General features: G+C 39.5%; 1 protein-coding gene across 6 annotated transcripts in view; it reads left to right on the top strand.

The window, feature by feature from the left end:
* Positions 1-712: 712 nt before the first annotated feature.
* Positions 713-25,758, top strand: part of CCDC150 (coiled-coil domain containing 150) — a 91,560-nt gene continuing 66,514 nt past the window's right edge. For 3 of the 6 annotated variants that reach the window (XM_058664760.1, XM_058664757.1, XM_058664761.1), the window contains exons 1-5: positions 7,141-7,251; positions 7,416-7,579; positions 19,000-19,220; positions 19,352-19,530; positions 21,597-21,665. In XM_058664760.1, coding sequence (XP_058520743.1) covers positions 7,422-7,579; positions 19,000-19,220; positions 19,352-19,530; positions 21,597-21,665 — 627 coding nt within the window. In that variant the 5' untranslated portion in view covers positions 7,141-7,251; positions 7,416-7,421. Of the gene's footprint in view, positions 792-7,140; positions 7,252-7,289; positions 7,580-18,999; positions 19,221-19,351; positions 19,531-21,563; positions 21,666-25,758 lie in introns of those variants that run through there. The other 3 variants (XM_058664762.1, XM_058664759.1, XM_058664763.1) reach the window with 3 other exon arrangements.

Here is a 25,758-nt window from a genome sequence, read left to right on the forward strand (position 1 = left end):
AGGGGTTCCCAGCTGTGCCTCCTACATCGCCCTGGCGGTCAACACGTGTTCTCTCCAGCCACCAAAAATGCGGAGCCATGTTGTTGTTTTTTCATCACAGAAAGCTTTTAATGCAAATACTCTTAAAGCCAAACTCACAAACGGCTAGAATTTTTGAAAATGATCTTTCTCATTTCATACCTATTTCTCTCAGATTTAGAAATGTCATTCACTCCGGTGGAGGAGTCAAGAGCTCATTAAAGAAAGCGTGTTCATCGGGGATGACCAAGTGGTGCTTGGTTTATCCTTTAGTGAGAGGAATGTTTGAGTTCTGGTTTTTTTGGTTTGTTTGTTTTTACCATTGTTAAAGGCTCACTAATAAAATCTGTTGTTTTTCTTTCTAAATATGGACTCTCACCGGCTGCAGGTGTTTGCCGAAACAAACACCACCCCGTTCTTTCAATAGGGAGAAATTAGTGACTGCTAAATGAATATTACCGGGCTTCCAGCAGGTGAATATGCGGAAACTACAAATCCCGACGTGCCCAGCTCCAGAGCACAATGGGGGGCTCTCCTTATCCGGGTCACGGAGAAGAACGCTTCAGGGAGTGGCTGGATTCCTGCCTGGATTTCCTTCTCCTTTAGCATCCTCGCCCCGCCCATCCCCAGGTTCTTGGTCTGGGAAAACTTCAATTCCCAGCATGCCCTGTTGCACTTGCGCCTGCGTACTGATACAAACGCGCCCGGGAGCGGGTCGATTTGAAGCGCTGAAGCCAGTGGTCGGAGCAGCAGGCTGGTTGATGGACCGTGGGGTGAGGCTGCTGTGCACTGGCGGGTGGGCTAGGTAGAAGGCCTAGGGTGGAGTTGGTGGCTCAGGAGGGCCACCGCCAGCTGCCTCGGCCGCCCTCTGTCTGTGACGGAGCCCTGTCCGGCGGCCTGGACCTCGGGGCTCTGGGCTGCACGTCTTATTTGCATTGAGTTCTGGAGAAAGCCGTTAGTAGCCACGTTTACGGTGACCTGGCCTCACCTGGGCAGGGCAGGACGGACGCTGGAGTTTCCCGATGAGCCCGTTTGGTTGGACATGGTAGGTCCGTGGGGAGGCTGTTTCGACGTTTTTATGTTTGTGTTTTTGTGCCAGCAGTCGTCCTCCCTGGGTTGTTTATTAGAAAAATAACTAACAACGAGCCGGCCTCCGCTGTTCCGCGGGACCTGGCGCTTGCACCGGGATGCAGTGTTGTTGAATGACCTGCATTTGTTAGCCATCCTCGGGGCTCCGGGCTGTAGCGCAGAAGGAGGAGGTACACGGTACACTCGCCGCGTCCTTGAGTTGTTTGGAAGTTCCCAAGACTAGGCCCTTTAAATCTTTCTGTCCTTTGGTGTCTATCCTAATTGAAAACTCCAGAATGTGTGGCAGCAGTCCACTTTCTTACCTGAGCTCCATATTCACAAATTCAGTCGTGTGTTGGGCATCTCTCTTTTTTAAATTTAACACTGAAAACCAAAACAAAAACCTCTTTCAAACTGACTATTCCTTGATGAGATTCTGCTGTCTCAACGATGGGACCACCTTCCTTGCGGTTGCTGAGGTCAGACACCTTGGAATAAGCCTGACTGCTTCCCTAGAGTCACATCACATTTAGTCCATCAGTAAAGCATACCTTTAAAATATATCTGGACTTTGGCCTCTTACTGTTACATTGCCGTCACCATGATTCTAGCTGCCCGGATTTGTGTAGCAGCCCTCCCCCACCCCCTCTTCCTTTTACCCTTTCCCTCTTAGCCTCCGGAGGAGGGGAGCTAGAGGTAAAAGGCAGGTTAGTACTCTCCAGCTCTACACTTTGCAGTGACTGGGAGAAGAGCCAAATCTATACAGTGGTGCTTAAGGCTTCCGTGATCTGTCCCGTTATTATCTCTGGTACCATCGCCCACTGTTTCTGCCTTCAATTGTTCCTTTCCACTCAAGCCAACCCCGTTACTTTTTCTGTTCCGTAAACATCAGGTGTTGTAGCTTAGGGTTTTGCCACTGTTGTTAGCGCTTTCTGGAGCTTGCACCTGAGCTCTTTCACGGACAAACTTTGGGTAGCTCCGACTCTAACCACTCTTGAAAATGCAAACCTGTACCGGAGTCTGCATGCCGTGCTGTTGGCCGTTTTGTTTTTTTCATGGCATCCGTGGATGGTGAAAAACACTAATTATACCTAATGTTTCTCTTCAACTGGGATAGTTCCGTGAGGGTAGGGAGTTTGGTCTGTTTTGTTCACAGCTGTTCTGCTCTCCAATCCCCAATAATGTCTGGCTCGTGTTAAACACTAAGGAAATGTTTTTAAAATGAAGGTAGCGTATGGACCAAACTATTTTTCTGGTATTTGTGATAACCACTGTTGAATCTTTGCCCTTACTATTTTGGGAGGAATAGCATATAGTTGTAACTGTTGCTGGATGTATAAATGGCGCAAGTGACCCATTCTCAAGGTCATATGGCTTTTATTAGCTTTTTTCTTGTAACTTGAATCTTCTTCATGCTGTTTTCGTTAAGCTTCTGCCTGGAAACTGTTGGAAAATACCAGAAAATTGGATTTAGATTACTTTAATAGTGAAATATTTATGGAAATTAGTTGGTCATAATCTTTTTAAAAGATACAAATTTGTATCTTAGGAACTATCAAGGCACAAATACTATCAAGCACCAGGACTTGGGTCCAAGGCAGCGTTCTGCATTTGCTCCTTTATGCATCAAAACCACCGTGTCTGTGCTGGAGTTCTGGTCATTAGAGGCAGAGTCTTTCCTTGTGAGTCTGTACTACTTTGATTTCTCGAGCTGTGACTTGAGGAGGACTTGCCAAGTGGAATTGGTGAGGGGAGCCCAGGGGGGGATATTGATGTTTGTGTTACGCAGATGGGATGAGGCGCTTTTGACGTTGAGCCCTGTCTCAGCTGACTCATTCGGTTATCCCAAGTCCTTACCTTGTACTTTTAACATCCTTGTCAGTCCTCTGGGACTGTCTGGTGGCCATTGGGACTATCTTCTTCTTCGCCACTGCTCTCGCTCTTGCTTCCCAGGGCTCCCGGCCTTGCCTTTGGTGTCTGTCTTCTGTGATTGGGGTCAGGCAGGTGGGAGTGGAGTTGGGAGAGGAAGAGGGATTGTTTTATTTTGCGGTGGGAAAGAGTTTTCACCTAATCCTGAGGTTTATTTTTAATAACATTGCACAAACTGTTACCATTCTGTAACATCTGCTAACCATCCGCTTCAGGATGTGGCAGAGAAGCCATGATCTATTCACTTTCATGTTTTCAGTTTGTTCGTAAAGGGGAAGACAGAGGTACATAAAGATATTAATGGGTGTCAGGATACACAAATTTGAGAAAGGATCTTCTGCATTTCTGGAGTAATGTCACTAATTGTATGGGTTGGGGAGAACACAAAGAGGTGAAAATGGAGAAATAGATAACATAGGTTGACTCTGCATTCCATTTTATGTCACTTACTGTGTTCTGCTGACCTGGAAATAAACAGGCCTCGGGTAGGAAGAAAAAGTAAGGAAAATGTGGTGAAGAGGGTCTGTGCAGGCCCCCGACTCCGTTGTCTTCCGTCCAAGAGACATTGAAAGTTTGCATTGCAGTCTCCTTCATGGCTTGCACATCCATTTGACTCATCGTTGCCAACGAAGCTTTAGGCAGAAGTTTGCAGAGACTTTTGACTAGATCTTTTTCTGATATTAGGAACAAAAGTGATTGTAGTGTCTTTTCTACCCATTTCTCCATTACAGAATGCTGACAGTTTGTGTCAGAAATGTAGTGATTCTGAGGAACATGAAAGACTTACTAATCAGAAGCACCTATATACATGAAAAAGAGAAGTCTGTTCTGGAGAAGTTAAAAGGTTATTGTAATTCATTTTCCACTGCTATGGCTGTACCAGACTGGGTAATTTTTAAAGAGTTTGGAGGCCCTTTTAGCTTACAGTTGAGAATGGAAGTTCTGAATCTGTGGTATCAGCCCCCGGGTAGGGCTTGATTGCTATTTCATTACGTGGCAGAGCATCACAGGGCAAGACAGAGCAAATTTGCTGGACTGGGTTTCATAAGATCATGAGAGCCCACATTGGGTCCTACCTGCTCCAGGCCTTGCTTTGAAATACTGTTAGCATCTGATTTGGGGGAGTGAGTTTCCAGCATTTGAACTTTGGGGGATGTCTTTAACATATACCAAAAGTTAACTGAAGAGCTATTTTAGGATAAAGAAGTGTCTTCATTGAGTGAAACAGTATATACTGACAAGAGAGGTTCAGTCTTTCCATACCGCCCATCTTGCTTTTTGCCCAGTGAAATCCTGCCACCAATCTTCCCACCTAATGATTTCCTGTTAAATCCTGCTGCCAGTCCTCCCAATTTATGAGTTCCTGTTGGGTCTTGGGGACTAATTTCAGTGAGTTGGACTTGAGATAATCACCACTTTTGCTGGAAATTGACAGATAATTAGACACAAGTGGATAGAAAGATGAATTCCTAATAAATCCCACTTTGGGTGTTTGTGAATACCCAATAGTTAATGTTTACAGTATAATTTGTGCACCAATGTCTAAATGGAATGGAGTTGCAGGAAATGAAGTTTTCCATCCTTGTCATTGAACATGATTGATTTAGCTGTTGAGGCCATTGTATAAGCTAAGTTTCCTTCTGTTGCTAAAACCTTGAAAGAGTAGAATCACCATCATTATTTTTTTATTTACGATCATGATTTGATGTGGTTTAGGTGACTTGAAAATAACTCGTGTATTATGGGAGAGGATTATCAGCTTCATTTTAGATGTGGCTTTTTCCTTTTTAAAATTGACACAATTGTACATACTTTAGAGTGCAATATGATAATTTGATACATTTATATAATGTACAATGTCCAAATCAGAATAATTAGCATTTCTATTCCATAGGCATTTATCATTTTTTTGTGAATTGACAGTCTTCAAAATCCTCTCCGAAAGTACAGGTTTTTGTGTATTATAGTCACTGTGCAGGAGAACTTCAGAATCTATTCTAATGCGCACATAATTTGCTCAGACTTGTGGCCTAATATATGATTTGCTTTTGAAAAATGCACACTAAGCTGGTGAGGAGAATGTGTACTTGGCAACTGTTGGATGAAATGTTCTGTAAATGTCTGATAGGTCTATTTGATTTTTTTTGTAACTATTTTTTTCTTTATACGAAGTGAGCAGATTTCATGTATTTCATGATAAATATTTAGGAGCATAGTGTTACTTCCAACCTTGCCCTCCCCTGCTTGCATTCCCTACCCACCTGCCTCCTCTTTTGTCCTTACCCCTTCAATTTTGCACTGAAATATTTTCATTTCACTTCAGAATCACAGGCATAATGTTCCATTAGGCAAAGATATTAACCCATTGCAAGTAGAAAAAAAAAACTATTAGGAGTAATGACAAAGGCTATAAATAATAATCAGGCCCCAGGGTGTAATTCTCACTTGTATATACTGCATTGTTTCTACACTCTGTATTATCACAGATAAAGAAGACATGGTGTTTGTCATTTTGGGATTGGCTTATTCACTAAGCTGATGGTTTCCGGTTGAGTCTGTTTAGCTACACAAGAAAAGATTACATTCTTTTATTGTGGTGCAGTAATATTCCTGTGTGTGTATGTGTGTGTCCAGTCAGCAGATGATGAGCCTCTGGGTTGATCCCATACCTCGGCTGTTATGGCTGTGTTGCTATAGACATGAGAGTACTGATAAGTCTCTCATGAGCTTATTTCACTTGATTTGGATGAATTCCCAGGAGTAGGATGGCTGGGTCATATGGTAAATCTATTTTCAGATCTCTGAGGAGTCTCCACACTATCTTTCATAATGGTTGAACTAGTTTATATTCCAACCAACAGTGGAATAGGGTACCTTTCCCCTCACATCCTTGCCAGCATTTATTTTTTGATTTTGTATGTAATAGCCATTTCAACTGGGGTGAGGTGAAACCTTACTATGGTTTTTATTTGAATTTCCATGATGGATAGTAACCTGAGCATTTTTTTTTCATGTTTGTTGACCATTTGAATTTCATCCTTTGCAAAATACCTGTTTATGTCCTTTGCCCATTTATTTACTGGATTGTTCTTTTGTTGTTGAGTTTGTTGAGCTCTTTATATATCCTGAATATTAATTCTTTATCAGTTGGGAGTTTGCAAATATTTTCTCCCATTTTCTTGTCTGCCTCTTCACTTTGTTGATGGTTTCCTTTGAAAAACTTCTTAGCTTGATGGGATCACATTTGTTTATTTTTGCTTTTATTTCCTGTGCCTCTGGCATTTTTTTCTAAGAAGTTTGTTTGTGCTTATGTCTTGGTTTTCATTTATGATATCCGGTTATAGATTCAGATCCTAGATCTATTTTAGAGTTGATTTTTCTTAACAAGGGGTAAGTTAGGAGTCTTGTTTCGTATTTCTACACATGTAGATCAGAATTTCCCAGCACCAATTGTTGAAGAGACTGTCCTTTATCAAGCCAGATTGATTTTGGTTTGCTTTGTCATAAATAGTTGGTTATAGATGTATGGGATCATTTCTGGGATTTCCATTCTATTCAATGATCTTTATGTGTGTTTTTGTGCCAATTCTGATTATTATTGGAAAGGCAGATTTACAGAGAAGGAAAAACAGAAAGATCTTTCACTGGTTGACTTCCCAAGTGGCTGCAAGAGCCAGAGCTATGCCAGCCCAAAGCCAGGAGCCAGAGTGCAGGGTCCCAAGACTTTGGGCCATCCTCTGCTGCTTTCCCAGGCCACAGACAGGGAACTGGATTGGAAGTGGAGCAACTGGTACACAAACCCTCTCCTCTGTGGGATCCCAGTGTTTGAAGGAGGAGGATTAGCCAGTGGAGCCACTGTTCTGGACCCTGATTAAGTTTTGATTAATCTGGTGTGCTGAGGATAGGCACCTGTTGGTTTCTATAAGATGCACAGATGCCTCTGGTCATGAAAATGCCAGGAAATAAAAAAAGTAGTAACATCCTCAGACAAATTATAGGACCTAGTATGTGGCAAATGGTAACAAGTAGGGTAGTCTACATTATGATGCAATAAAAAAAACTACTCAACAATATCACTGACTTGCAACCTATGTTCATTACTCACTTACCCTATTCATATGTCACAGATGAGTCATGGCTCTATTACATGTCATCTTCATGTGGGACCCTGGCATATGGAGCAAACTACCTGAGTTTTAGTGGATCTCATGGAGAAGGGAAACAAATGATGAACAGGTTGGCACTTAAATCTTCCACCATTATTTAATTGACCAAAGCAGGACACATGGCCATGCCTGAGTTCTACAGGGCTGTGATACATAGTCCTCCCATTGGAAGGGACAAGGAGTAATTTTGAACAATAACATACCTAGGACGTTCATTTTGTTGATTGATCTTAGGTGCTTATGGAAACTGCAGTGTGCAGACCAATCCTTTCTCCCACCCATGTCAATGCTACAGCCTCTGAAGCATTCACGGTTCTTCAGCAAAGGATGAGAATAGTGGAGGAACAAACCAGCTCTCTGAGGAATGATTTAATCATGTTGGACTATGATGACGAAAGGTAACAAAATTGTAGTTTGAACATTTGTTCAATATAAGGAGTTGACGGTAGTTTCGCTGATGATACAGGTATTTACGAAAGAATTAAGCAGTTTATTTGAACGTTGATTAGTTAGAAAATATTTAAAAGTTACAGTTGTCATGTGTGGTATTTACCAGTGTTCTTACAAACATGTAGTTTTTATGTAACTGAAAATACTGGAGTTCTTGTAAAGTTAGTTAAGATGAAAATAAACTGTTCCTTTATCTTTGATTTGGCATTTATAGTCTTGCCCCACATCCTTGCCAACATGTATTGTTTTTTGAATCCTGCATGATGGCCATTCTCACACAGAATGATGGAACCCTATTGTGGTTTTATTTGCCTTTCCCAAATAGCTGGAGAACTTGATCATTTTTTTCATGTCAGCCATTCAGATTTTATATTTTGAAAAGTCCCTGTTGATGTTCTTTTCCTGTTTAACTGGTTGGTTATTCTACTGTTTTTGAGTTTGTGGAGTTTTCTTTAGATCCTAAATGTGAGTCTACAGTCTGTCGTGTAGTTCGCAAGCATTTTCTCCCATTCTGTTGGCTGCTGCTTCACTTCTTTGACAATTTCCTTTGCAATGCAGAAGCTGCCTAGCTTGATGTAATCTCATTTGCTTACTTTTAATTGCCTCAGGTTTTGGAGTCTTTCCATAGAGTCGGCCTGGGTCTGTGTCATGCAGTGTTGTTAATCTTTTCCTCTAATAATTTGATGGTATCAAGTCATAGTTAGATACTTGATCCATTTAGAGTTGATTTTTGTGTAAGGTGAAAGGTGGGGGTTTTATGTCTTCTGCACATGTGGATTCATTTTCTCCAACACCGTTGGCTGAGAGATTGTCCTTTCTCCCTGGATTGATTCTGATTTGTTTTCAGAGAGAAATTGGTTGTGGATGTTTGGGTTCATTTCTGGGGTTTCTGTTCTGTTCTGTTGATCATCATGTTTTTTTATGCCAGTATCAGGCTGTTTTGCTTGTCCTCTAGTACAAAGTCTGGTGTTGTGATGCCTTGACCTTTGTTTTTGTTGTTGAACGTTGTTACTCTTTGTGTCTCTTCTGTTTGCATATAAATTTTGACATAGAAGTGTTTTGAAATCTCACTTAATCTGTGGTTATTGTGCATAGTATGGACATTTTGATGGTATTGATTATACTAATCCAGAAACAAGTCAGGCTTTTCCATGCTTTGAAATCTGTTTCTTAGTGTTTTGTAGTTTTCGTATTAGAGATCCCTCACGTCCCTGGTTATATTTCTTCTAAGATTTTAAAGTTTTTGCCACTGCTGTGAGTGGGACTGATCTTACAAGTTCTTTCTTGGCCTTGAAGTTGTGTATACAAAAGCTGTTGATTTTTGTGTGTTGATATTATGTCCTGCAACCTTGCCAAACTCTACCATTAGTTCCAATAGTCTCTTTGTAGTCTTCAGGTTCCCCTATATGAAGTATTATGTCATCTGTGAATAGGGATAACTTGACTTCCTCCTTTCCAATTTGTGTCCCTTTGATTTCTTGTCTAATACCTGTGGTTAAAACTTGCAGGAATGTATTAAATATCAGTGTTGAGACTGAGCCACCTTTTCTACATTCAGTGAGATGCTAGCATTGGGTTTTTCTTTGATGTGTTGAACAATCCTTCCATTCCCAATTTGCTGTAAAATTTTTAGCATGAAAGCATGTTGTGTTTTATTGAATTCTTTCTCTGCATCTATGAGATAATAGTGTTTTAGATTCCTCATCTTGCTAATGTGGATTATTATGTTTATTTGTTTACATATGTTGAACTATCCGTGTTTACCAGGGATTAATCCCACCTGGTCTGGGTTAATGATCTTTCTAATGCATTGGATTTAATTAGCTAATATTTTGTTGAGCATTTTTGCATGCTTGTTCATCAGGAATAGTGGCCAGTAATTCTTTCTTTTTTTTTTAATTTATTGTATTGTATTGTTGTTGACAATCTTTCATAGTTAATTACGGTTTAAAAAAAAGGTTCAGGGGGTATAGGGAAGTGGGTAATACTATTATGTCCATATTGTTTCCATCATGTATCTGAGGTAAAGGGGGATATTGAGGGAGAAGCCCCACCCGGTTTCCCGCCCACCCCAAGTCCTGGATGTGGGGCATGCTCTGAGATATTTGCTCAAGTGGCTTTAATAGTTCTCCAGTTATGAATCGCTGCCTGTTTCGCTCGATGAGGTCGTCCACTGATTGATATGGTCCATCGTAAAGTCTCCGTTTGCCCCATATTTCGCTGCCAACATATAACTGAGATGAATGATTGACCTATTCTGTCTTCTGTCTTTTCTTGGTTAGAGTTCTGAGTCCAGCAGATCTCCAAAGAAACTTTGAGGTATTCCCAGACCAGATTCTTGTATGTTCTAGCAAGCACAGGGCCCGGCATAGTCCATCACCCCTATCAGCTGGTGGTTGCAATTGCTGGGTTGGTTCTGTTTTCAGTCCCGAGTTGCACTGGAACCAATGGGTGTTGCAGTCCAGTCTGGTTCTGCCCAGCACATACTCGGCCCTTACATCAACCAGTGGGAGCTGCAGCCTAGTTGGGGCGACCTACAATAACCCCCACCAGGCCCGCCCCCTACCCTGATTTGCCAGTATGTGTAGCAGTAGACCAGTCTGTCCCCCTTTTTCTTTGTATTTTTTTCTGACTTGAAATTAAGGTGATTGCCTCCCTTTCTATTTTGAATAGATTGTGAAGGATTGGGATTAGTTCTCCTTGAAAGGTTTGGTAGAATTTCGTAGTGAAACCATCTGGTCCTGGAATTTTCTTAGTTAGAAAAAAATCTTTGTTGTTGATTCAGTCTCTCTCCTAGCTATTCATTTATTTAGGTTCTCAATATTCTTTTGTCTCAGGCTTAGTAGATTGTGTGTATCCAGAAATCCATTTGTTTTGGATTTTCTATCTTACTGGTATTTGCAGTAATTTCTGACAATTCTTTGTATATATGTGCTATTAGTTATAGTTCCCTTTTCCTCTTGGATTTTATTGATGTTTGTATTTTTGTTGGACCAAAGATATATTAATTTTCTTAATTTTCAAAAATTCAGCTTATTGATTCATTGATCTTATGTATCTTTTTTTTTGGTTTCAATTTTGTTCTCTATTTCTTCTGATAATTTAATTTGGGATTGTTTTGCTGTTGTATTTCTATTTCCTTATGATATGATGATAGGTTGTTTATTTGATGTCTTTTCAGTTTCTTTATATAGGCACTAATTGCTATAAACTTCCCTCTTAGAACTACTTTAGCTGTGTCCCATAAGTTTTGAGATGTTGTTTTGTCATCTTGATTTGTTTCTAGAAATTTTTCTATTTCCCTTCTGATTTCTTCTGTGATCCATTGTTCATTCAGAAGCATGTTGAATATTTCCTTCAGGGACACCTAAGATGTATAGGTTTGGTTGTTGGATGGTATCACCTAATTCTTGAACTCTGTTTTGTTTTACTCAGTTATTCTTGCTTTTTGTCCGAGGTTTTTCCCAGAATTATCTTCTAGCTCAAAGATTATTTTTCTGCTGTAAGAGTTTCCACTGTATTTTTATTTGGAATACTGCCTTTAAAAAAAATATTTTAGCTTGCTTTTTCTTTAGAATTTCAGTCTCATATTAGAACATTTCATGTTGTGTATAGATTTTCTTAATTCCTGCATCTACTTCTCCTGGTTTTGAGTAATCTTACTATCATTTTTAAACTCATTTTGAGGAATTTCATCAGTCTCTTCATATTGGCTTTAATATTGAAGGATTTTTATACTCATTTTGGGGGAATCATAATGTCTTTCTTGATTCTATGTTTATTTTTTGGTATCTCTGAAAATACTTGTTGGTTTTCTTCTCTGATGGTTTTATCTTGAAGTTATAGTTCTGTTGTGGAGTGACCACTTCTTCAGTGGAAGTCCAGAGGAGAATTCAGGTTGAGGCTAGGGTATTCTTCCAGATCTCAAGTGTGGGGTGAGAGCCCAGGGTGACACCTGGGGGGAGTGATCATGACTGTGAAGGTAGCTTTGCCTCCTGTCTGTACTGGTGATCAACCCCCTGGGTCTCAGGCACGTTGGGTGTCCAGAGACCCAGGTCACACTGTAATTTCTGCAGACTTAGTGCTGTAGTCTCCTGGAGTTGCCTGGAGGAGAGGTGGCAATGCTTATTTTGATGCTGAGAGAGGGCAGTGTTTCTGGCACCAGCCTCCTATGAGTGCTGTGTCTTGGGAAATTGCAATCCTAAGCCTAAAGCAATGTGAGGGAGTGTGTAGACCTGCATCTCATGGGTGTATAACCCTCAGCCAGTCTGCCAGCACAGTCTAAATTCACGGGGAGTGCCTTTTTGTCTCTTTAAAAATTCCATAGTCACTTATGTACACATATGTTGGTGAGCACTACAGCCACCACTTACCTTCACTCATCTGTAGGTGACTTTAAAGCTCGGTTGGTCCATGAGGTTGGAGGGGAAGACAAAAGGGGTTCTCAGCCCCCCATGGTGATTTAGGAGCCCCTCACTTCCATCTAGCTGCCAGTCACAGGACCTTAAACTCTGATGGGCATTATTGCGTTCAGCACTGAATATTGTGGTCGGCATGTAAAAATCTGCCATTCTGTCACTTGACTTCAAAATGGCACTGATTTCCTCCTTGGTCCAAGTGCTGTGGTTGGACCTGGCAGAAAGAGATGCTATTCCCTTGCCTCCCAGAGTTCTGGGTCATTCTGCCACCTGCTGCCATGGCAGCAGCCAAGCCAGAAGTTAGTGCTGTTTGCTAGATTCTATGCCAGAAAACATCCCAGCAACCTGTCCGAAACAGCCTGCTCTCACCTGGCTCAGCAAGCTGCAGCCTCCCCCAACTTTGCAGCGGGCAGCCCCCCGGGGGTTTGTGCTGTCTGCTGCATGACTGCTCTGTCCACATGTCTCCATGGTGTGACTCTGCTGTGGAAAATGTTTCCACCGCTGGCTTCTCCTGAATCTTTCCCTGGAAATGCACCTCCTCAGCCGTTCTACCACCTGTTTTCCCTAGTCAAAATCTGCCTGTTTGCTCCATGATCAGCCCTTTTGAAATTCCTTCACACATGACCCTATTAATTCTACCTAAATTTGTTTGGTACCGATTAACCAGTCTCTGCTCCCCCAGCCTTCACACTTCTCAAACACTAGTGATAATCTATTCAAAGTAACACTGGCAGTCTTTTTTAAACTTGCATGTATGAGAGAAATGCAGTATTTGTTTCTGTCCCTGGTTTATTTCATTTAGCGTAAAGGTCTCCACTAATTTTGTTGCAGATGTCAAAATATCATTTTTTTAGGTATCATTTTAAAAATCCATTGTGCGTATGTGTGTATGTACATACCCCATACATACATAAATGTACACAACCCCATATTTTCTTTATTCATTTGTTCATAAAAGAACACCTAGGTTTTTTCGTATCTTAATAGGCTCTGAATTGTAAATGTAGGGGTATTAAGAATCTAATGTATATGTATTTATACATTTGGTATGCCCAGTGGGATAGCTGGTTTATTTGATAGGTTCAGTATGGTAGTTTTCAATATTTTGAGAAATCTGTTTTACTGCAGGCTGTACTAATTTGTATTCCCAGCAACAGTGTGCACATAAGCATTTCATTTCTCCACATGCTCACCAGCATTTGTTATTTTTGTGTTTTTGGTTATAGTCATTCTAACTGTGGTTTTGAATTGCATTGTCTTGGTAGTGATATTGGCCACTTTTCATGTATTTCCCATTTGTATTTCTACTTGAGAAATGTCTGTTGAAATATTATCCCATGATTTTCTCCTCAATACAGATTTATAAGCATAGGGAACCATCCCTCCCATTCCTCCTTTGCTGTATCTGCCTCCTACTATTTGTTCCTAAGTTACTACAATGGTATAGTCATCCATTTCACCATTATGAGATTAACTCTGATATATAAGTGTATCATGATATGGCAAGTATAAGAAAAGGAAGAAAATAAAATAGTATGATGTAAAAGTATAACTATAAATAATGGAATCCTACCATTATTCAGGAGTAAAGACATACGCTGCGTATATCTATTATTTCCCAGTATGTTGATCTCCCTTGTAGAGTGTGTCTTCTTTTTTTGTGCTGTGTACTGGTTATCACATATCAGAACATATGATATTTGTCTTTCTGGGCCTGGCTTATTTCACTAAGCATTATTTGTAGCTTTGTCCATTTTGTTAAAAACCTTAAGATTTCATTCTTTCACATGGCTGAGTAATATTCCATAGAGTAAATGTACCACAATTTCTTTATCCTTTCATCTGTTGATGGGCATCTGGGTTGGTTTCATGTCTTATATATTGTAAATCGTGCTGCTATAACTGTGGAGTTTATAACATAACTGTTTCATACGCAGAAATCATTTGTTTTGGATATATTTCCAGGAGTGGGATGACTGGGACATATGGTAGATATGTTTTCAATTGTCTGAGGAATCTTATTCACTTCCATAAGTGGTTGCACTAGTTTACATTCTCAGCAACAATGAATTAGGATACTTTTTCTCCTTATCATACTTGCCATTAATTATTATTTGTAGATTTCTGCATGTAGGCTGTTTTCACTGGAATGAAGTGGAACCTCATTGTGGTTTTGTTCATGTTTCCCTGATAGCTAGAAAACTTGAGCATTTTTTGATGTCTGTTAGCCATTTGGAGTTCATATTTTGAAAAATATTCAAATATTTCATGTCCTTTTCCAATTTCTTAACTGGTTTGTTCTGCTGCTGTTGATTTCTGGAGTTCTTTATACATCTGGATATTACTCCCCTATCTCTTGTATAGTGTATAAATATTTTCTACCATTCTGTTGCTTGTCTTTTTAGTGACCATTTTTCTTACAGTACAGAAGTGTCTTAGCTTGGGATTATCCCATTTGTTTTTGCTTTAATTGTTTGTGCTTTTGGTGCCTTTGTAAGAAATCTGCCTACGCCAATGTCTTGCAGAGTGTTCCCAGTGTTTTCCTGTAGTAATTTGGTGGTGTTGGATGGTAGGTTTAGATTTTTGCTCCATTTAGAGATGATTTTCTATAAGGTGAAAGGTTTTGTGTTACTTCTGCAAGTATATAGCCAATTTTCCTGGCATCATTTGTTAAATGCACTGTTCTTTCTCCCTGGGTTGATTTCAGTTTGCTTGTGAAAAATTAGCTGGCTGTAGATTGTTGGGTTCGCTTCTGGGTTTTCTTTTCTGTTCTGTTGATCTTTGTATTTTTGTGCCAATACCAGGCTGTTCTGGTTACTACTGCCATTTAGTATATCTTGAAATCTGGTGTTGTGATATCTCAGATGTTGTTTTCATTATTTAAAACTGCTTTAGGGCCCAGCGTAATAGCCTAGTGGCTAAATTCTCGCCTTGCATGTGCTGGTATCTATATATGGGTGCTGCACCACTTCCCATCCAGCTCTGTGCTTGTGGCCTGGGAAGCAGTAGAAGACAGCCCAAAGCCTTGGGACCCGCACCCACTTGGGACTCCCAGAGGAGGCTCCTGGCTCTTGGCTTTGGATCAATTCAGCTCCAGCTGTTGTGGCTACTTGGGGAATGAACCAGTAGGTGGAAGATCTGTCTCTCCTCTCTATGTAGAGAGAATTAAAATTAAAATTAAGTCCTTTTAAAAAACTGCTTTAGCTGTTCAGGGTGTTTTGTGTTTCAATATGAATTTTAGCATTACTTGTCCTAGGTCTGAGAAGGTTGTTGTTCAAATTTTGATTGGAATCCTGTTGAATTTGCAGATTACTTTCTATAATATGGACATTTTAATGATGTTTGTACCAGTCTACGAACTTGGCAGATTTCTTTTGGTGTTGAAGTCTTCTATTTCTCAAATGTTTTGTAGTTTTTACTGTATAGATCCTGCACATTCTTGGTTATGTTTATGCCAAGGTATTTAAGGTTATTTTTTCCTGCTATTGTGATTAGGCCTGATCTTAGGATATCTTTCTCAGCCATAGAATTATTGGTGATACTAAGGCCATTGATTTATGTGCCTTGATTTTTGTATCCTCATTTTGAACTTGCCATGTTCTTTTAGGAGTAACCGCTTGGTAGAGTTTTTTGATTCTCCTATGTAGAAAACCATGCCACATGCAAGCAGGGATATTTTGACTTCTTCCTTTCCCATTTGTATTCTGGTTTTTGTTCTGATATTTCTGTCTAGGACTTCGGATACTGTATTGAATATCAGTGGTTAGAGTGACCATCTTTGATTCCAGATCGAGTAGAAATGCCTCCAGCTTTTCCTCATTCAACATGATGCTGACATTGGCTTTTCGCTATTATTGCCTTGATTGTGTTGAAGTGATCCTTCTATGCGTAATTTCCTTAGGGATTTTAGCATGTTAGGATGTTGAATTTTTATGGAATGCTCTCTGCGTCTATTGAGATAGTCATGGTTTTTATTCATTTTGTTGATGTGGTGTTTCACATTTATTGATTTGCATGTGTTGAACCATCCCTGCATGCTTGGACTACAAGAATGATCTCTCCAGTATGTAAAATTCAGTTGGCTAGTATTTTATTCATTCTGAAGTATGCTCTTTAGTCTGCCAAATGATTGTGTATTTTCTGGTGTTTCTTGACTTGCTGGTTTCCAGCTTCATTCCTGGGTGATCTGAAAAGTCACACACACACAAAAAAAAAACTTTTTGAAGTTGCTGAGGCTTATTTTATAGACTTTTGTTTTTGTTTTTGTTTTTGTTTTTGTTTTTTAAGATTTATTTTATTTTCATTACAAAGTCAGATATACTGAGAGGAGGAGAGATAGAGAGGAAGTGGAGCTGCCGGAACCAGAACCAGCGGCCACATGGGATCAAGGCAAGGACCCTAGCCACAAGGCCACACCGCTGAGCCCTATTTTATAGACTTTTATGTGGACTATCCTGGAAAAAAATTCCATGCACTGATGAAAAGAATATTTTCTGTGTCTGTAGGATGATCTGTTCAGTATATGATAATTGAATTAATTTGATCTATGGTGTAAGTTCTCTCTATTGTTGGAGTTTCTGTCTGGTCAGTCTATCCATTAATGATAGTAGAGTGTTGAGAACCCCTGCTATTTGTGTATTTGAACATTTGTCTCCCTTTAAATTCTTAGTAATTGTTTTACAAATGCAAGTATCCTGGCATTGGGTGCATATACATTTACAATAGGCATTTCTTCTCGTTCAGTGTGTCCCTTGATCATTGTTGTGCCCTTATTAATTTCTTTTAATGCTTTTTGTGTTAAAGTCTAAATTATCCATTCTTAGAGTGCTACAACTGCTCATTTTTTCTTTCCAGTGGCCTGGGATATTCTTTTCCGTCCTTTAAGTCTGTGTGTATCTTTGTTGGTGAGAAATATGTTTTTTTTTTCTTACTCATTTTATTACGGCCAGATATACACAGAGGAGGAGAGACAGAGAGGAAGATCTTCCATCCAATGATTCACTCCCCTCTTCTGGGTCTCCCACGTGGGTGCAGTGTCCCAGTGCATTGGGCCGTCCTCGACTGCTTTCCCAGGCCACAAGCAGGGAGCTGGATGGGAAGTGGAGCTGCCGGGATTAGAACCGGCGCCCATATGGGATCCCGGGGCTCTCAAGGTGAGGACTTTAGCCGCTAGGCCACGCCGCCGGGCCCGAGAAATATGTTTCTTGTAGGCAGCAGATTGATTGATCTTGTTTTTTGACCCAGTCCGCTAGTCTCTGTCTTCTGCTTGGAGAGTTTTGACCACTTGCCTTCAGGATTATTACTAGAAGTTAGCCATTAGTCCTATCATTTTAACATAGATTTTTGTGTTGTTTTACAATTCTTTTGCAGTTTTACTGAGATCATCTCCCCTTGTCTTCCTTAATTATGGTGGATGTCATTTTCATTTTCTATATGTAGCACAGCTTGAGGCATCATTTATAGGGCTGGTTGGGTAGAGGCAAATTCTTTCAATATCTGTTTCGGAAGGACTTTATTTCTCTTTCTTAAGAATGAAAGTTTTCTTGGGTTTGCAGTTTCTTTGTTTTGAGGCCTGGATTCTATCCCTCCATTTCTCTGGCCTGTTGGATTTCTGTTGAAAGACCAGCTAAGAGTCAGATTGGAGATCCTCTCTGAGTTATTTGTTGTTTCTAACATGCACATTTAAGTATCTCACTGTAGAAAACTTGACATTTTCTACATCAAGTTGAGAGGATCATTCTTGGCTATCTTTATTTGTGATTCTCTGTACTTCCTGTGTTTGGATACCCCTTTCTCCATATTAAGGACATTTTCATTTATCATTTCATTGAATACACCTCTAAATCCAGTGTCTTTCCACATCTCCAGGAACTCCCAGGACATGTATATTGGGATCTTATAATTTGTGACCAGTTTTTTTGTTTTACTTTTACTTAATTCATTAGTGTTTTTTGTCTAAGCCTTATTTCAAGAATTGCCTTCTAGATCAGATTCTTCTGCCTCATTTATTCTGTTAAGGTTTTCATTATATTTATTTATGATATGGAAATTGAATTCTTCATTTCTAATAATTCAGTTTGTATTTGTTTCAGTTTTCTTATTTTTGTGTGAGAAAGCATTCATTTCTTATAGATCTTCTTAATTCCTACATCTGTTTCTCATTGTTTTTTGAAAAGGTTTATAGTTATTTTTTGAATTGCTTGTCTAGCATTTTCTGAATATCTTCATCTTCCTATTCCATGAGTGAAATAAGTTTTTGCTGTTTTGGGGACATTATGTTGTCTGTCTTTTTCCTACTGTTTGTGTATCTTCTTTTACCTTGGACATCACAATACAGATTATTGGGTTTTCTTAGGTTGATTTTATTTCTGAGCTGTGTTGCTGTGATTCTAAGAGTAACTAATCCTTTAGAAGGGATATGGTGGTGTGTGGTTAGAGGGAACCTTGCAGTCTGGTTGGTTCTCTGAATGGTTCAAGTGCCTGGGCCCCTATGTCCATGTTGGAGACTCAGATGCAGTTCCTGAATCTGGCTTCAACCTAACCCAGTCTTAGCCATTTAATTATCTGAGGAATGAGCCAGTGAATAAAAGATCTGTGTGTCTTCCTCAGTCTCTCTATAACTACTTTTTTAAAGGATCAGTGAATGTAAAAGAAATTCCCTAAAAGTGTCTGGGCAATAACCTATTCCTCTTGAAAATTTCATAGTTCTTTATATTGTATTTTTGAGTGAGTGTAATGTGTTTTGATGAAGATCTTCTCTGGTTATAGTATGTTGACTTGTTTCTGACTTTGCCCTGGGAAATTGATTTGTGTGTTGGTATTTATTTGCGTTTGTTAGTGGAGGATCTTACTGATATCACTCCTCTAATTATTCTTATTAAGGTGAAATGGGTGAGATTACCATAATGCAAGTCATTGTGTAATATTTTTGTATTGGAATCTTTGTCTAGAGGCCAACTGGAAGCTCCAAGCTGTTCAGAAGACTCGACCAGCCAGAGAGTCATTACTCCTGTCCAGAACGAAGTAGTAAGCTCAGGAAAAACAGATGTTTTATGGAAGAACTGTGAGTTTCTGGTCAATCGAATGTGTCATCTGGAAAGTCTTATCCAGTCCTTGAAGCTGAACATTTTTCGTATACAAACTGAAAAGGATTTAAATCCACAGAAAACAGGTATAGAGAGTACAGAATCATCATAAAGTTGGTTCTGTGGTACTGCTTCCTGAGCTTATGATTCTTTTTATTTCCTGACTTACTTCCTCCCCACCCCCATCACTTGACACCGTTCCTGTGCTGTCTGGCAGCTTTTCTGAAGGATCGATTAAATACAATACAGGAGGAGCATTCCAGAGACCTGAAGCGGTTGCATCTTGAAGTGATGAATTTGCGCCAGCAACTGAGAAGTGTGAAAGAAGAAGAAGACAAGGCACAAGATGAAGTACAGAGGTTGACTGCAACTCTGGAGATTGCCTCAGACACAAAGGTTTGAGTCCAGAGTTCTGAAGTGCAGACCCACTTGCTAGGTGTTATTCAGCAGTTGTCAGATTGGGAAAAAACCTGACTCTTGAAATGAGGTTATGTTGATGTGAGCAGTTTTGGAATTTGATATATAGCTGCGTTGATAAGCTATACTGCTGGATGCTATTAGCAGATTCTTTGGCCTGTATAAAGGATAAGGTTACAGAGATATGAAATACCAGGCTCTCCAAGAGTTGATATGCTAACTGAGAAAGCAGGCTATAGTTTGAAAAAAGAAGAGGGGAAAAATAAGAGTATAGGAAATGTTGTAGGCTAGTAAGTGAGTATTGCAGAGTAAGGGCTTTGTGTTCAGATGTATTTTGTGAGGGTGAGGGTGCCAGCCAGTACAGATTTCATTGGCTTCAGTACATGTTAAAAGAAATGAACTAACCTTTGAAAGGTGCAGTAGCGGGATAAAAAATATTTCAAGGAGGAGCTACAGAGGTAGCAAAGAAAGAATACGGACTACTAGAAAAGAAATGAACAATGTGGTTCTCCTTCTATGGACAAAACAGTGTATCAGGTGATTAAAGTAGGTTTTAAAAAATATCATTTGTTTTCAAGAGAGAGCCAGACGGACAAAAACTTCCATCTTCTGGTTCACTCCCCAAGGTCCAACCAAAACCAGGAGTTTGGAACTCAGGGTCTCTCACAAGGATGGCAGATGCCCAAGTGCTTTTACCATCACCTGTTGCCTCCCAGGGGGTGCATTAACAGAAAGCTGGAATCAGCAGACTATCCAGAACTCATACTAAGTGATGTCTTAGTCGATGTACCAAATGCTGAGCCACAAAAGGCTACTTTGCTTAATGATTGCAAAACCTATTAGGATATTATTGCCTCTATTTTTTTAGTTTATTTTTATTGGAAAGGCAGATTTACAGAGAAAAGGAGATACAGAAAGATATTCTATCAGCTGGTTCAGTTGGCAAATGGCCACAAAAGCAGGAGCTGAGACAATCCAGATCCAGGAGCCAGGAGCTTCTTTAAGATCTCCCACATGGAATGCAGGATGGGCCATACTCTCCTGCTTTCCCAGGGAAGCTGGATGGGAAGTGAAACAGCCGGGATATGAACTGCTGCCCATATGGGATCCTAGTGCATGCAAAGCAAGGATTTTGTTACTAGGCCATTGCTCTGGGCCCTCTTGCCCCTATTTTTAAGAATAAAAGTACTGAGGCCAAAGAGAAAGTACCTATCCCAGGTCACACTTGCCTGTCTTATATAACCAGATTTGAACCTCGATATTTTCAATAGGTATATTTGGAGGGAAAAGTGTAAACTGTCCTGATAGGAGAGAGAACTGGTGGGGAAGTAAACTTGATATTTCCTAGGAATGCTATGTGAAGTACCTCAAAATCAAGAATAATCAGTAGTTGGGATTCATCTTCAGGACACTATTGAAGATTTTTAATATAGAAGTGATATAAAAACAGGACAATTTGACAGTATTACAGAACATTAATTGTTAAAGAAGAGATTTAGAAGTTCATTGAATTACCTTAGTCTTACCAGGTCTCTCTGGGGGTTTTATATTTTGAAAGGCAAAGCACATTCAGTGAATAAAGATGGTAGCGGGCTAAAGTTGGGAAAGAAGACAAACAGCTCTAAGGTTTACATCTGGAATTATGCTATTAATAATAAAAAATGTATTTTCCATCCTCAATCACGAATAATGAATGAAGGTAGCAGAAAAAATAAAGTTCTTAGAAACAGAAACGTACAGATAGTCTAGGAACTATGTCTAATCCGTTACCAACTTGTCCTCTAGTTACTGTTTTACTTGGAAGGTGGGTGTGATTAATTACTGCACTACTATCTAAAACAAGTGATAGAAATCATGAATAAATGCAGTACCTTTCTTTTCAATAAGTCAGTGCAATAATTCTGTCAAACTCACTGTATGGATGACCTTATTAAAAACAGTATAAGTTCCCAGTGGAAAAACCCTAGCCCTGAGCTCATATGCCTGTAGATGATATTTTCCTGTCATCTCAGATTATTTAGAACCTTTTCTCCTTCTATTTTTAGAAGAGTGCAGCCATTATTGAAGAGGAACTAAAGACCACAAAACGTAAAATGAACTTTAAAATTCAAGAGGTAAGACAAAAGGTGCTGGAGATAAAGGAAGTATTAAAATTGTCGAGAGGAAATTTAGTGGAGAATGAAAAACTTTGGGAAAAAAATATGACTATACTGGGAAGACTAGAGACTATGACATGTATGATTGAAATGATAGTGCTTGCCTTTATATGACACTTACCTGAAACTTCCCTTTGCTTCCGTGTGGCTATAAAACTAGAAATAAAAATTAAAATACTGTCTGAGATCATGAAGGAAATGGCTACCCTGTGCTTTTGCTTGTGTTCATGTGCTTGCCCATACTTCAGTTTTACACAAAGGCCTTTTCATCAGAAGCTGTGCTTTGAAAACATTTAAGGGACAGGCATTTGACACAATGATCAAGACTGTGGCTAGTATTCTCATATCCCATTTTGGAGTGCCTGAGTTTGCAGCTTCTGCACCTGTTTCTGGCTTCATGCTAATGTGGACCTGGGAGGCAGTGGTGATGGCTCAAGTGGTTGGGCCCCTACCTCTCCAGTAAGGAAACCTAAATTGAGTTTCAGTCTCCCAGCTTTGACCCACTAGCCCAACCTAAGGCCAATGTGGGCATTTGGAGACTGAATTAGCAGACTGTAGTTAATGCTATCTCTTCCTCTATGACAAAAAATTTTTAAAAAGGTTTGGTTCAGTCTCCTAATATAATTTGACCTTAAAGCCCTCACTTCCACCTAAGTTTTGCTAAAAGCCATTTGGCTAGAAATTTGCAGCTTTATGTATAATGCTGTTTTTGCGAACAATTACTGATAAAATCATGGTTGTTCATAGTAAGAATATATGGTGCTTTAAAAAACTGACTGTTTTTAGAGCAGGTTTTACTTTACAGAAAAATTGCAGAAAACAGAATTACCTTATACCCACTCTACTCTCCCCATAATTTCTCTTAATACTAACATTTTGCAGTAATGTACTTTTTTAACATCTAATGAGCCAATATTGATACATAATTTAAGTCCACAGGTTGTACTAGGACTTACTCTTGTGCTGTGCCATCTTAAAAGTTTCTATATAAGCATCATGCCATATATCCAACATTGCATAGGGTCTACTGGAGTGGCTTCACTGCTTTAACAGTGCCTTGAACTTCTGATTCTTATCCCTCCCTCCCTCTTGCCCTCATCCCTGACAACCACTGATCTTTTCATTGTCTTTATGTTTTTGTACTGGCTTCTTTCACTTAAAATGTATATTTTCAATTGTTTCTATATTTGAAAATCAGAGACGGATCTCTCATCTGCAAGCTCACTTCCCAAACAGCTGACACTTCTGGAGATGGGCCCAAGCCAGGAACTCAGTCCACGTCTCCCACATAACAGAAACCAACTACCCTGTCCCTCTGGCCCAGGGTCCACATTACCGTGAACGTGGAGTCTAATGGTAGGGCTGAGTTTGAATCCCAAGTGCTTAAACAGAGATGTGGACATCTATAACACTAGACTAAATGCCAGCATCCTCACATATATTTAAAGTTCATGTGTTTTCATGACTTGATATCATGTCTTTCATTGCTAAATGAATTTGCATGGTATATGCAATAGTTTGTCTCTTCACTAAGATGGACATCTTGATTATGACTTGGCGGTTATGAAGAAAGCTGTTAAGAATGTTCAGGCAGGTTTTTGTGTGGGCATATGTTTTCAAATTGTAGGGAAAAAAACTAGAATTCCAATTGTTGGATCATACATCAAGCCAATTTTCAGCTTTGTAAGAAACTGCCAACCTGTTTTAGAAAATGACTGCAATTTTGCATTCCCGTCACAAGTAGTAAGAGTTCTTGTTGTATATCCTCACCAACATGTGGTGTTCTCAGTGTTTTGAATTTTTGCTGTTTTAATGAGAGAAACCATGTAACCTAGGTTTTCTCCTAAGTTACCTTTCAGAAGTTTTTATAGTTCTGCATTTTACATGCTCTTTGATCCACTTTGAGTTATTTTTAACAACTGGTGGAATATTTTTCAAAATGTTCAGAGAAAATGACTGGAAAATTTTTATGGATTTTTTTTTGCACAAAAATAGTTTTAAATTGCGTTTTCCATGAACTTTAAAAAATAACCTCAGAGATGCAGTGATATGTTGTTTAGTTTGCAGTTCACTAATGATGTATGACATTGATTATCTTTTTAAGACTTACTTTACTTGAAAGAGAGAAAGGAAGTTACTGAGAGAGAGAAAGGGAGAAGGAGAGACTTTTCCATCCTCTGGTTCACTCCCCAAATGGCTGCGAGGATCAGAGCTGAGCCGGTCCAAGACTGGAAGCCAGGAGTACTTCTGGGCTTTGCAAGTAGGAGCATGGGCCCACGGACCTGGACCATCCTCCATTGCTTTCCCTGACCATCAGCAGAGAACTGAATCGGAAGTGGAGCAGCCAGGACATGAACATGTGTTGTATGGTATGCTGGTGCTGCAGGTGCAGAATTAGTCTTCTACACAATTTAATTGGCCCCTGAGGATCTTTTCAAGTGCTTATTACCCTATGTATATCTTGTGGTGAACTGTTAGATCTTTTGCTGTTTTGTAGCTGGGTTATTCAGTTTCATGCTGTGGAGTTTTAAGTATTCTTACTATATTTTGATTCTAGTAGTCCTTTATCAAATGTGTTCTACACATTACAGATATTTTCTCTCATTCTGTGGCATATCTTTTCATTGTCTTAACAGTACCTTTTGAAAGTCAGAAGCTTTTAATTTTTATTTATTTGTTTGAAAGATGATAGAAAAATCAGTGTTCTTTCTGTTGGTTCATTAGTCATATGGCTGTGGCAGCTGGGGTTGAGCCAGGCCATACTAGGAACATGGAACTCCATCATGGTCTACCATGTGGGTGGTAGGAGTGCAAATATTTGGGCCATCATCCACTGTCTTTCTAGATGTGTTAGAAAGAATTTGAACTGCCAGTCTGTTACAGGCTGCAGACATTACAAGCGGTAGCTTAGCATGAATTTCAATGAAGTCTGCTTTTTTTCATGAATTATAATCTTAATGTTAAAGCTGAAAACTCATCAACAAACTTAAGTATCCTTGTGTTTTTTTATGTTAATTTTTGTTAATTTTGTACTTAAGTCTTTGAACATTTTGAGTTAATTTTTATAAAAGGTGGGGAATTTTTGTGGGATTTTTTTTTTGCATGTGAATTTCTAGTTCTAGCATTGTTTTAAAACAGTATTTTTGTCATTGAACTACCATTCATTGTTGTTGTAGGGAAAATCTTGTTATTCTTTAAAGATTTCTTTACTGGAAAGGACGAATAAGAGAAGAGAGGGAAAGATACTCTGTCCACTGGTTCTCTAACCAAATGGCTGTGACAGCTGGAGCTACTCTGGGTCAACATTGGCAGGTCAGAGCTCCATATGGGTCTCCCAAATGGTAGCTGGAGCCTAAGTACTTGGGACAGTTGTGCTGTTCTCCCAGTTTCATTAGTAGCAAGCTGGATTGGAAGTGGAATAGTAGGGACTGCAGCAATGACTCCAGTATGGGATGTTGGCAGTGCAGGCAGTAGGCATAGGTCACTGCACCACCATGCTGGCCCCTTTTTCATAATTCTTTTTACATGACTTCTTGAGTTCCTACTGAGGTCTGTCAAGGTGCTGCAGATAGACTATATTTTTCAAATGGACATTTGAGGAATATGCAACAAAAAGGATATATTAATTGCTGAGCTGTTGTAACAAAGTCCTATATAGTGAGTGGCTTCAATGGAAATTTCTCAAAATTCTGGAGGCTAGGAAGTTCAGAATCCAAGTGTCAGCAAATTGGAATTCTCCTGAGCACTCTCTCCTTGGTCTGCTTGCAAAGGGTTGCCTTTCTGGTGTGTCGTCACATGTCTTTGCTCTATGTATATACATCTCTGTTGTCTTGGTAATGTCTTCTTAGAAGTATACCATGAGCCAGATTGGATCAGGGCGTACCGAAATGGCCTCACTTGTGCTTAAATAACCTTTCAGAGGTGAAGTGCTAAGTTTTAGGCTCCACATAAGAATTTTGGGGGAACCCAATTAGGTTTGTAACAGAATTATACATATAGTAGATATGGCAAGTAATTTCTTAAGAGATAAGAAATCTATACACTGACATAT

This window comes from Ochotona princeps, chromosome 5 (genome assembly GCF_030435755.1).
Source record: "Ochotona princeps isolate mOchPri1 chromosome 5, mOchPri1.hap1, whole genome shotgun sequence".
Lineage (NCBI taxonomy): Eukaryota > Metazoa > Chordata > Mammalia > Lagomorpha > Ochotonidae > Ochotona > Ochotona princeps.